The sequence below is a fragment of the Petromyzon marinus genome, chromosome 28 (assembly GCF_048934315.1).
Source record: "Petromyzon marinus isolate PM22_M1 ecotype Great Lakes invasive population chromosome 28, UKy_Petmar_22M1.pri1.0, whole genome shotgun sequence".
In the NCBI taxonomy this organism is placed as follows: Eukaryota; Metazoa; Chordata; class Hyperoartia; order Petromyzontiformes; family Petromyzontidae; genus Petromyzon; species Petromyzon marinus.
In genome coordinates, this window is record NC_133694.1 from 2,699,176 (window position 1) to 2,712,210 (window position 13,035).

General features: G+C 46.0%; 1 protein-coding gene across 1 annotated transcript in view; it reads right to left on the reverse strand.

Annotated features, from left to right (window-relative positions):
- Positions 1-3,345: 3,345 nt before the first annotated feature.
- Positions 3,346-13,035, reverse strand: part of LOC116946896 (putative G-protein coupled receptor 162) — a 39,682-nt gene continuing 29,992 nt past the window's right edge. The window contains exons 4-5 of the mRNA XM_032962146.2: positions 8,845-9,005; positions 3,346-7,946 (exon numbers count right to left, since the gene is read on the reverse strand). Of these exons, the coding sequence (XP_032818037.2) occupies positions 7,236-7,946; positions 8,845-9,005 (872 nt within the window). The 3' untranslated portion in view covers positions 3,346-7,235. The remainder of the gene's footprint in view (positions 7,947-8,844; positions 9,006-13,035) is intronic.

Consider the following 13,035-nt stretch of genomic DNA (forward strand, 5'->3'; position numbering starts at 1 on the left):
CACTTACCAGATGTGTCTAAAGAGGTTGGAGTAATATTCTTGGTTCTTTCGGTAAAGTCACGTAGAAGGGAAACAATAAAATAAAAATATAAAACAATAAAATTCTCACGACGTTTCGACTGCAACACAAGCAATCATCAGGTGTGAAAATGTTCGGAAAAGAGGGGGGAGAGGAAGATAATTGAGTACACCCACAATTTTTTATCGTCACGTGCAACTTGCCGATCGGCTGATGTAGCCCATTTATGCTGTTGAGTGGAAAGATTCGGGTGGGGGGGGGACGATTTAAGATAGTTGCCCATCAGCTGCTACGCCGGGAGTTCGAAGCACCAGCGTGTGGTCCCGTAGTGTCTCGTCATAAAAGGGCCAGTCAATATGATCAAATGACTCGGAATGTGCCAACATCTCGGCACGCTGATAATTTGTTTTGATGGAGCGCGCCTTTAATCCGGGACGTTCTTAGAACGCGTCACACAGCGATAAGCAACTTGCATCTCATCTCAAGCAATTGAAAGGGTGTTTCTCTGTGGACGCTGTCCCTGTGCGGCACAGAGTGACTGGAAGTGTGCACGAGTCCGGCAGTTAGAGGGCGATGGTTGCTGTGCGTTTGCTCAGTTAAATAATTTTTGGTGTCTTTTTGTTTGTTGCGAAATTGGACTGACGCCCGTGATGCAATGGCATACTCTGGACATCTGTGAAAAAGAGATTCATAGCTTTATTGGATTCCTCCAGTATAAATTAACATTCGGATTCTTGCGAATTACGTTAGTGGGATGCTTTGATGTGAACTGTGAAGCAATTAACACGCCCGCAGTAATAACTAGGGCGGCCGTCGCAATCGAAACCGTGAACATCTAACAAGCGGCGAGTTCGCTATTCCTGGGTCACGTCGCCACCCCACCACCGCTCAGCAGAGTCGAGCGTGGATCGTGTGTGGATGGGCAGCATGAGGGGATAGCGGCAACATCTGCATTCGATCGGCACTGACCAGAGTGGTGAAGTATGTTCTTGGGTTCTTTCGGTAAAGTCACGTAGAATGAGAATAAAATAATAAATTTGGTTCTTTCGGACTTTACCGAAAGAACCAAAGAAGATGAATCATTGCAGTCACGAAAGCTTTAAATCGGAATGGTGAAGTATGGTCTAATGTCTCTCACGGAAATGGGGAAGGGGTCTTAACGTTACAGCCTGTCTGAGATTGACCCGAAAATACGTGAAATGGCATGTGTCCGCGTCTTATGAATTGATTTGTAACACGATTTGCTACCAGTACTGTGTTGTGAAGTGTTCCGACAGACGCAGGCTGATTGACAAATGTCTATCTATCAGTGGAATAATATGGATACAAAACGACCTGTACGTGTCCAAAAGAGGTGGATGTAGGCCCCAAGGAAAATTTCACCATATAAAAAATCATTACAGGCATATAATGTTGTCTGTTAGCTCAAGTCACCCCCACGTAAGATGGCGTTAAACGTTCAGCACTCAAGACGTCCCCACGTAAGATAGCCGTCAAATGTTCAACATGCTCAAGACAATCGAGGTTTTTTGGGTTAGATCGCGTACATATATAAATGTGTCGTTAAACCCGCCACCACCCGACACAGCCAATATGGTAAGGTTTGTCACGTAAGCAGAACATGCCAATTCGTTACGAGTACAGCACATCGGTGTGATGGAGAGTAAATCCACAACATTTCCAATCTGAGTACGATGTTTCGGCAGTAATTACAATGAGCAGCATCAGGCAACAGCCAGATTTGTGAAGAAATCCTCCTGTTTCGCTCCTGAAATAGAGGGGTAGATGTGACGTCGTCACTTGTGAGCCTTTCACGTGCGAAGTCCAGAGAGAGGGGCGGGGGGGGTGTTAATGAATGTATATACATTACAATGAGTCGTCATTACCGTTTGGGATAGTCATATGGTAATCAGCGTACATGATGCATGCACATTGTTCCTGTACATCAGCAGCAATATCAAACGAGCGGACAATTCGTCTGACTCGCATGTGCACTTGTTCCTCCACACAATAACTTATTCGAAGTCTTTTTTTTTACACATTCCATCAGTCACACGGTCCCCTCTGGGGGCTGCATAATTTCGGGAGCATTGGTTTAACAACAACAACAACAAAACTCTGGTTCCGATTATTAAGTGGGGCTCATCAGCGGAGCTCGAGTGAACCAATGATGGTGAACTGCCAGATGCTTATAGACGAGGACCCTCTCGATTAGATACGGGTCCTAGATAGCTCGGCGCTAAATTTTTCAATACATAACGATGGTACAATTTTTCTTCTTATTATTATGTTGTGTTATATTTGCATACCCGTAAACCCATACGGTTTACCAGTATTCTTTTGTACAAGAAATTTGAGTTTTCAGGTCGATACGGCGTACAGCCGTTTCAATACGGGCAAAAAACACGTTTTGTTTATATGTTTGTGTGTTCTCCCTTGTGATGGGACTTAAAGGATGAACGTTGAGATTTATTAGGGCACGAGGTGACCAATAAGGTTTGAATTGGTCTGTAATAAGGTAGGCCACTGATAAGGGGTTGATAGATCTGTATTTAACACGTGGGCTTTCGCGACCAATATCATCCATGATGAAACTAGTTGTAATTACTGGTGAAACGTCGTACTCCGATTGTAAATGTTGTGGCTTGTCTCTCCAACACACCGGTGTTGCTGTACTAGCGACGAATTGGCCACGTTCTGTTTACGTGACAACCCTTACTAGTTGGCTGTGTCGGGTGGTGGCGGGTTTGAATGACACATTTATATATTTACGCGATCTAACCCCCAAAAAAACTCTTAGGTATGTATTTGATGGCGACGTCTGCTGCCCCACCAACAAAGCAAATTTCTTACGGTATCTATAATTAACAAAAAAATAAACACATTGGTGATGGCGGCGTTGGGGGTTATATTTTACGCGCACGCTTTTACGACGACGATGCCGAAGGTGTTAATTCCTGCTCAATTGCTGCTCGATTAGCCAGTGCACGTGTCGTCTCAGCGGAACACATTGCAAGCGGCGCATCAGTGCCGTGCTTCATGAATTACTTTCGTCCGTCAGTTTTCGGTGGCTCGCCCCGCGTTTAATTTGTCTTTGTGCGGTAAGTAAACATTCAATCTTGGAGCGACGGCATCAGCGTGCGAGGCCAAAACACGCCTCACGAATGCAAAGCCGCACATATTTGTTTTTGTGCAGCGTTTGTCTTCTTCTTCTTAACACAGAGAGACACGCATTACATAAATGAGCCACTGATTTGCCATGCAAAGTTTTAACAGGGTCATCATTGCAAAACTGGACTCGAGTAAGAACACAACGATTGATGCTGTTGAGAGCAGAAACGGGCATACTTTTTTTATTCGTTTGAAGGAGAGAGGGGGAAAAAAAGTGTTTTAAAATATTGTTTTCTGCTGCAAAAAGAGACGAGCACGTTGACCCAATGTACAGTCATCCAACCCACGTTATAACAACAACAAAAAACAACAAATTAAAATAACGACGATGATATTGATCATAATAGGAACGAATTTTGGATTCACAAGACAAGGCAGTTGTTGATTTCAGAAGGAAAGATAGCGGAATTTTTTTTTTCATTTCAAGTTGGCAATCCACCAATACAATTAACACAATACGGGACGTCAACTTAAAGCACATAATGGTATTTAAAACGTTTATTATCAAAGCACACAACCTTCAGCTACAGAACACCTGAAACATCGGTAACATATCAATAGGACCAGTCACAAATAGTAACCGTCGCAGCCGCTTGCACGCATGCCCCCCCCACCCCCCGAGACACGAGCCATCATCGCTTGAACCGACGCCCCGAAAAGCCAAACTTCACAAGCGCACAGGCGAAAGGACGCGGGTATCGGGGCAAAAACACGAAACACGTGCGGAACGTCGTTGCAGGTGGAAGTGCACGGGATAAGACACTGGATTTGGCCTCGGATCGTGAACCGAAAGGATTATCGTGGACCAATTGCGGAGCGCTATCACAGAACTCCATCGTTTAAGGTCGCAAGAACAAGTCACTGGGGTTTTCATGGAGTGCACCGATGTTATGAGATCGACGTCACAATCTGTTGCGGGTTATATTTGTGTCGCTTGGTGTTTTCTTCCTGCACGGCGTTGCATTGCTGTGTCAGGAAGACGACAGGGACGCGGGGAACTGAAATGTATGCCTCGTGTGCTTGAACGGCCTTGTGCGTCTTGTACGCTCGTGGGATAACGGAGTCTCCAGTCTCTTTAGTGGTGTTGTGTGACCCGAGTGTGGAAGAAAGAGAGCACAGCGGCAGTGGTGCTCACACAAGTGGTCAGTGCGTGACCAAACTTCCTGACCTTCCGAACCAAAATATTCACGCGACCGATCGCCACAAAACAACAACGGTGGTCACAGCCAGTTCGCTAGTGCGCTGGTTGGCTGTGGAGTTTTTAATTTTTAAAAAATCGACAGTAGCACCCCACAAGTACTCATCATGTCTGGCTCCGCCGCCACAGGCACAAGTGCCTCGGGCTAGTCACAATTCGGCAGATGTTTCCCGTTTCAAATGAAGTAAAATTGAAAAGTCAAAAATATATATAAACGTCTCCATCGAGCAGCACTTGGAACTGCCCAGCCGCGGTTTGGCCATCCCTGGCCATGTGTAGATCTGACCCCTGGTCATAAGGTGCCAGTAACGTGGGCTTGTTAATGAACGTGTAACAATTCACTCATAACGTAGATTCGGGATCATTATTTAACCAAATGAAGTATTTTTTGTCTCGTTTTTACTGCCTCGTTTGTATTATTTGAAATGTTTTCTGTCTTCAAACAGTTTTGTTCACTCAGCCTTGATGTAACACCATGTAGTAATACATAAATGATCAACAATGGAGTCACACAAGTAGGAATCTGTGCACGTGTTGTGAGCACAATGTGACATTGAAAGTAATTGATGCATCGTTACTTTCCCAATCGTTAAGCTTTTATCAGAGTACTTCATTGCAGTGTTTAACCCATATTTTTAAATTGCGCTCTTTTGTATCAGATAATACAATTGACTAACCACTTAAGTATAATTTATGTAATGTTTTTTTCTTGGCTGCAGTACTCTGCAATTAATTCATGAATACGAGTACATTTCCCATTAGATTATAAATGTGTTAAGGTATCATATTTTAAAACCGCATTCCGACAAATGCCCATCTCCATATATCCATACCACATTTGTAAATAAATCCTGGTCTTTTTAGAATTAATATAGTAATAAAGTCATTGACAATAATACTTTTCAGCTCTTTGTAAATCCACTGTTTGGATGAAGGCCTTCCCACACAGTGTTAGTCATGAGGGGTCGTTTAACCATACTTCACCACGGTGGTCAGTGCGGATTGGTGAAGGGGGGCTTGGTTAGCAGGGGAGGATTGCTACGTCTGCTTCAGATATTCAGATATAAATCACCACGATGTTATCTGTAGCTGGGAACTAAACCGGAGTACTCGTGTAGCAGGATTTATAGCGGTACGTTGTGCTAACCACTGCAACCGCGGTCCCCCAGAGAGGAAATATAATACAGTACAAGGAGATGGAACGATTTTTTTCGTGACATTTAAGTGTAGCTCGGGTTGAATTGCAGAGCTGCGCCTAATGGTTGTGGCCACCATGAACATGTTTGCCAATCGTTTGAATATTTACAGTCAGCTAAAAAACCGGCAAAATTAACCCTTTCATAATACAAGGTCAAAATCACCCTTTCAAATGCTTCCAATCATCAGATCTCAACAGCTAAGCAGGACTGAGCCAGTGTTTAGTACTTGGATGGACGAGAGACTGCCTTGGAATACCAAGTGTTGTATGCTGGTGTTGAGAGGTGGCCAGGAAATGGCAGTGCAGAAATGGATGCTTTAATCTGCGAGGTGTTATCCGCTTGAAAAATATGCGTGGGGTTATTCTGGGGGAATTGGGTTTCCTCCCACACGAAGCCAACCCCTTTCATGGAGTTGGCCAAAACATCTCAATGTATCAGGACCCTCCCAAGAAGAGTCTTGAGACTCAGTGAGGCTCTCTTGGTGAAGTCAAGGGCATTGTTATTATTAATATAATAAACGTAACCCAAAATTCGCTCTGCACAAAATCGACCAACGTGCTTCGCAATATTTCGCCTTCATGACATTTAACATCATGTCCATATAGAGAAAGTGCTTCCTTCGGAAAATAAAATCAATTAACGATGTACTTAAATAAAAAAAATCAAATGTGAATATCGGCAACCTTTGACAAATGGACGACTGTTTTAATGGACTATTAAAGTAAGGCTGCCCTAGTGACTCTTCACCACCACTAGATGGAGACTCGCTTGTATCGAAGGAAACATCTGGCCTTTGTTTTTCTTTGCAAATCATCACAGCTCAACTATGAAATGGTTCCCTTCTTGATATTCAGCACATCAGCACCTGTGGCTGCAAAATACACGCAACATGCTTCATGCAAGTAAAAAAAGTCCTCGCAGCAACACGAGCCTTGTTACGCGTTCATATCAAACCTCAAACCCCGCCACTTCTGTACAAGAAGGCGCAAGACAACTGTGAAATAATTTTGCACTGCGCTTAACCCAACAGTGATCAAAAGATGGCTCATGCCTATAACACCAGACAACCCGGGAGCATCTGTTATGCAGGACATACCCTGCTAATAAGCATCAACAAAGTCAAAACCAGTCCAGGCTTATGCCCCTTTAAACAAATACTGCTGCAAAACATTGGTCCTTCATGCCCATTGGTGATGGACTTACTAAGTGCGATTCTGTTCCGGTGATGAAACAGACCCTTTCCTCTTCTTCATGTGTTTGTTATATTTTATTATTCTCTGTTGTTGAATGCGTCTTACTTGTCATGCGTATTTTTTATTGTCCTGATCTGTATTCAGGGCTTGTTTTCTCTCATCACCATCCATGGTTTTTAATTACAGTCACAGTCGTAGTAGTATCGTGAGTACTGCAATCTTATCAATCTGTAAAGATACACATTTATTCAATGGCTTATCAATAAACGCTCAAGACTGGGTTTTCCAAAAAAGCTGTTACGTTTCAACAGTCCAATCTGCCTCCACAGTCACAATCTCGGTGGAAAATCTCACGTGAGCCCATGAAGGGACCTCGGAGCTCCACCCCGAGAGCTTGATCTTGGAAAACCAAGTGCATTTCTCAGTGGCCACGCGTGCAATTCCATCGCACATTGTCACTGAGTTACGCCGTTCTGCGTGGAAATATTGATTCTTCTCGTCGTCGAGCATTTGTCCCAGCAGCAGCCGTCCGCGGCACCATGGTCTCCGCACTTCATCTGCGCCCCCACCATCTCCGCGTCCTCCGCATCCCGGTTACCACCATCGCCACCGATGTCAAAGGTCCCTCCAGACACAACAAACAGTTCGCAGTCGGGCAGGCCGCGCGCGCCCTTGGACGGCGTGCCGTGCCTTGGCACAGGCGTGCTGGTGCGTGGGCCGCCGCCCCTTGGCGTGGAGGAGCGGGCCGGGCTCGGGCAGGGGCTCACCATGGGCGTCTCGTCGATGTAGCTGATGATCTCGTCGAGCGTGAAGAAGCGGCTGCTGCCGCTGTCGCCATCGCCTTCGTCCAGGCTCATGGTCTTGACGACGACGGGGCGTAGCGTGGCCGTCACGCCGCCCTCTGAGCGCCGCCGACGCCCTGCGTAGTTGGCGGGGCGCCCGTCTGAAGCCGATCCCGAGGTCGAGATCTGCCCGGCGCTGCTGCTTACTCCGATGCCGCCGCCGCCGCCGCCGCTTAATCTCTTGCGATAGTGCTTGGGCGAGGCGTGCTGCTGCAGCCCGGTGGAGGAGTCGTCTGTGGGCCCGCGAAGCTTGCCGCCGCTGGACGACCCCACGGGCCAGCACATGTCCGCGTCGTCGTGCGAACAGCGCCTCGTGTGTGGCAGCTGGAAGAGAAAATCGCACACGAGGCAAGAAACGAGCGATCGCACCCCTGAGCTGATCCGTGGCAGCGATGGGCCGAGTCGTCGAGCTAATAAAAAAAAGATTACAATTAAAAAAAAAGAAATTAAAGATGCTGGGCACAGGCCCAAAAGTCCAAGTGCCAAGCAGCGAGTGACAAACGACACTCTTGCATGTGTAACTGTAACGGTTAATCCGCTTCTTGAATTGAGCAAGGTAATTGTAAGAGATTTGGAAGAGAGGCGATGGGAAGAAATTCTGAAGTGGAGCGCTGCGAGGAAAGATGCAGAAATAGGAGTGTTTGGACCTACAGTTTGGTGAGTGTGTGAGTGAGTGAATGGGTGAGTGTATTGTTTTTACCTGCAGTGTGGTGGTTAATCACAGTACAAATGAGACGAAATCGTCAGTGTGCTCGACCGATTCCACGTAATTGGGTGGAGGAATCAATGAGTGAAGTTCATGGGAACGAAAAAAGTGATAACGAGGCGACTGATTTAATCGGTGAGTGCTGGATCGTTAATCAGCCTGACTGCTTGATGTTTAATTCACATTGGAATTGTATTTGTACCTTTGAGTGAGTAGGACATCGCAGTGGGTTGAGTACAAACGGGTTTGCTCGTTTGATATTTTCCCTGGTTATATATTGGAGTGATGTCATCATGGGAACAGACATTTTCAGTCGGACGTAGATGAGTCAACACATTCTGTACCACCTTCTCCTTGGCAGGCCAGGGCATTAAGCACCTCCTCGATGTCCATGGTAAGGGAGTTTCGCAACATTTGTGTGATCCACCAACCCTCGCTGCCTAAACAGTGCTGCATTATAGGCGTACTAGCCACTCCCTCCCGACTATGAATGTTTAACCGCTCTGCCAGAGGTACCTGGAGAAAGTGCTTGCCTTCCACGAGCAACTGGTGCAGATCACGCAGCTGATACCCCTCCAGTGGTATGCGGTTGAGAGCGATGCTCTCTTTGCTGGCGCTCAGCTCGACATCCCCCTCGGCCGGCAAATCACGAACGCATCCCCCGTTGGTTTTCATGCCTGTCGATATACACACACATCAATGCAAGGAAGAGGCGAGCGTTGCCATGCAGCATAACGTCGCGTATCCGTCCATCGCAAAACCTGACCTGTAAACCAGCGACTGCAGAAGCGAGGGTTGCTGGATCACACAAATGTCGTGACGCTTCTTTACCGTGGGCGGCAAGGTGCCATACGCTGGCTTGACAAGAAGGCAGTACAGACAAAATATGGACCCCACCTTGTCTACCTGTGTGGGATAGTGTGTTGCCCCCTCGCGCGTGTGCGTTTGCTCCGTTTTCTCCCCACATGTAAACACTCATTAATTGGCCGATAACACCTTCGTATATTGGGGACTGTAGAACTTGGGCAACTGTTGGTAGCGCCGGCTCACACCGTGGATGTCGCTTTCCCCCCGCCCCCCCCCCCCCCGATTGTGATTCGTCGCGCCTCTTCCCCGTGCTCTCTCGTTTTCGAGAGTGAGCGTATCGTGTGTGGTGCCGCGCTTCGAGTTTAATTCGTCATCATTAAAGTATCCAACGCTGTGATTAGCAGGTCAGGCTACCTCCTGTGTGCAATGGGGCCAGGTTGCCAGGTGTTCATATGATGGAGCCTTCTGCGGACAGCCACTGTGCAAATGAGTAACGGTTGCGTCAGTCACAAGGCTGTGAATGTGGCATTGTTAATAGTACGGTACAACGTTGCACACGCAACCATCACATATCTTCCCTGACCAATTAACCATCCATACCTAGTGTGGTTTAGTATTTTTTTTTATATGCCTGCTGTAATTAGTCTCTGTATGTAAAGGTGCAAACCCCTGCAGTTGAACCTTCGACAACCGCACCAGGAAATCGTTCGACCGACCTCGATTGTAAGTCCCATGTGCTCACCGTTACATCATCGATATGACCTTTTCAGACAGTAATGTATTCCTAATCATCCGCCTCGAAAGCACAGTGGAGCATATTCCCACGTGTAAAGCAGTTTTCATTATTTATTTCCAGTACCTCATTTGTGCGTGGCGTATCTGTAATTTTCTACAGATGTTCACATTTATGACCTTTCACATATCCGTCTCCGGCGAGTGGGGTGTTGTGACGTTGCGTACATTAGTGTTAGACTATTCCTGCTGTGTTCTCTGGGCGTATGCGTGTTGAACTTCTTTCGCGCACTACGTAATCAACCGCGCTAATCAGAGGTGCGGGGGGAAGGACAACAAACTAAACACAGAAAGCAGTTCTAGAGAAATTAGTTTTCTCTATTTAGATTTAAGAGTGCATAGCTCCAATGGCTTCATCACACAATTCCCATGTAAAAAAAATATCCCATTCAATGAAATCAGACTTTAACAGGTGTTATAATTATCCACCTAAGTCCCATTCCTTTGAATTGGGATGCGGGAATCACCCCTGAAATGAATGGGATTCTAGGAATCATCCGGTAGGATTTACTCGTAGATCATCGATTATCCGGCGGCTTCGGGGGGAACGGGGGGCCGGATCATGTTGGAATCGATGATCAACTGTATTTGTGATTGCACTGCCCCCTGTTGACCATATAACCCCACAGCATCCTATAACACCTGCTATACATGGTGGTCACACCTTTAAGCAATATCGATATTTAAACTTGTTTGGCTGCCGTGTTGCGTCAAAATCAGGAGCATTCCGGTTTATTTGGTTAAAGGTGTGGATAATGCATTGTGCATTAATTATTACGCATTCAGTGGGGTGGAGTAGTGACGTAGTGGTTAGCACAATGCGCTATGCACCTTGGTGATCCGGAATTGATTCCGGAATTGATTCCGGATAACCAAGCTTGGTGACTGACCAGTTTACTGGACATCTGTAAAAATACTGAATATCTGTGAAAAAGAGCTTCAGAACTCATCGAATTCCTCCAGTGTAAGTGAAAGGTTTTGATTCTGTTTGATGTATGGTCTAACTGCACCCATGACCGACACATTGTGGAGAGGCCTTCATCCAGCAGTGAATTGACTAATGGATGTAAAATGTATGCAGTGATGTATTATGGTAAGGTTATGTTGGGTGTTTGCAAGATGGGATACTACTGATAGAGTCCATGATAGAGTCGGCGCCCGGGCAGCGTGCTGTCATTCATTCGAAAGCATTGTCACAGCGTGCTGTCATTCATTCGAAGGCATCGTCACATCGATCACAACCTGCCACAGTAATCTCTTACACGCACCTCTCCGATTCTGCACGAGCCATTACTCCAAAGATAATATTTTCGTCACGTTCGTCAAAATTGAACGCAAATTAAATGGATTAAGTTGAAAGTGGATTACAGACTTAATGCTCTTGTAATAAAAAAATAGCTTAGCACAATATAATATTTTAACTGCGACCTTGAGTTTAATTGAGTAATCCTTAATGTTTAACACGGAACTAATAATTACACATCATTGTAGAGAATATTAAGCAGGGCATAGCCTGGATAGGTGAAAAGAATAAAACGGACTTAATGCTCATGTAGTAAAATGGCTGGTAACATGAAATCTATTTTTTTTTATTCCCACCTTAGGTTTTGTGCAGTCATTTTTTATGGACAACACAAAGTGGTAATTCCCTATTGTTGTGGAGAAAGTTCATATCAATACTCGATTGCTGTTACCAAGTTTCTCTTGTGTAAGCATATCTAAAAAAAAAGTGTGGGTGTTTACCCTTGCCAAAATAAACTCACAAAATGCATAATGTCACCTTACCATATTTGTCAATCCACATTTAACATAAAGTCTTTTTTTGTACACAATCCATCAGCCATATGGTCTTCTTGGAGTGTATTTTAGCAGTATTGCTTCGTTGTAATCAAACCCTGATACGGATTTTGACAGTCTCCCATCAGCAGAGTCAGGCTTGTGTGAACCAATGCTGGCGAACTGCCTGATGTTTATAGACAAGGACCCTTTCTGTTAGACATGGTTCCTAGTTTGAGGGACGTGAGCTTAGATGGAAAGCATACCTTGGTCGATCGATACATTGTAACGGGCCAGACTTTGAAGGCAGCCTTTGTGGTGAATATTGTTCGGTGGCTGAAGGGACATCCTCCGGGTTTCACGTCGCTCATCGCTCGTCCCTCACTGCTCTGTGTTTAGCCGCCTTCCTCAAAGCCGGGATGCATGAGAAATGATGAAGGCCAATTTTTGTTTTGTTAAAGACAAACTGGCATTGTTAGGCGATGCAGTCAACCCAGTAACGCTGGGATTTCCTGTCATTCGTTCAGAATTCTGCCCGTAGACCGGCCTGAGGATCAATTATCCCCTCTGAGTTTTTCTCTGTCCTCCGCTGGTCTCTTTCTCTGTACGTCCTTCCTTGTTGAACATCGCGTAGCATCGCTGTTCTTTTCCTTCCGCTGGGCCTTTCCCAAAGAATATTCTTTCGATCACCTCCTTCCGCTCATTCCCTCTCACCACCACCTGTCCAATCACCTCCTTCAGGTCATTCCCTCTTACTATTACTGCCTAATCACAAAATTCAGCTCATTCCCTTTCACTACTGCCTGCCCAATCCAGCTTTCCTTCCTCCTCCTGATCGATTGAATGAGTCCACATTCTCTCTACCTGATGCAGGATCTTCAGATTCCGGAGCTAAGCTGGTAGAGCCTGGACAGTGATTGGATGAAGCAGATGTACAACACATTTCATCGTTGTGCTAGTCTTCTACACTTCCACATCTGCACCCCACCTTCACCAATCCGCACTGACCAACGTGGAGAAGTATGGTCAAGTAACACCCCCCCCCCATAACTTGCGCAACATAGGGAAGTCTTCATCCGGCAGTGTATTGATGAAGGCCTGTTGCACGTACAAGTGAAGAACCCCCAAGTGGGTCAACAAACCCACTTGCTGCACTGACTTCCACTCAGTGGTGGCTCGATGTGAGCGGTCAGTAGGGCCGGGCACTGCTCGACAAAAGTCACAATAATAATAATACTTGCTTGCTCATGAAGAGAAGAACTGCGTATGCCATCTCCCACACCATGCTTCTCTTGCCGATCCCACCCCCCCACCCCCCACCGCAGGGATCTG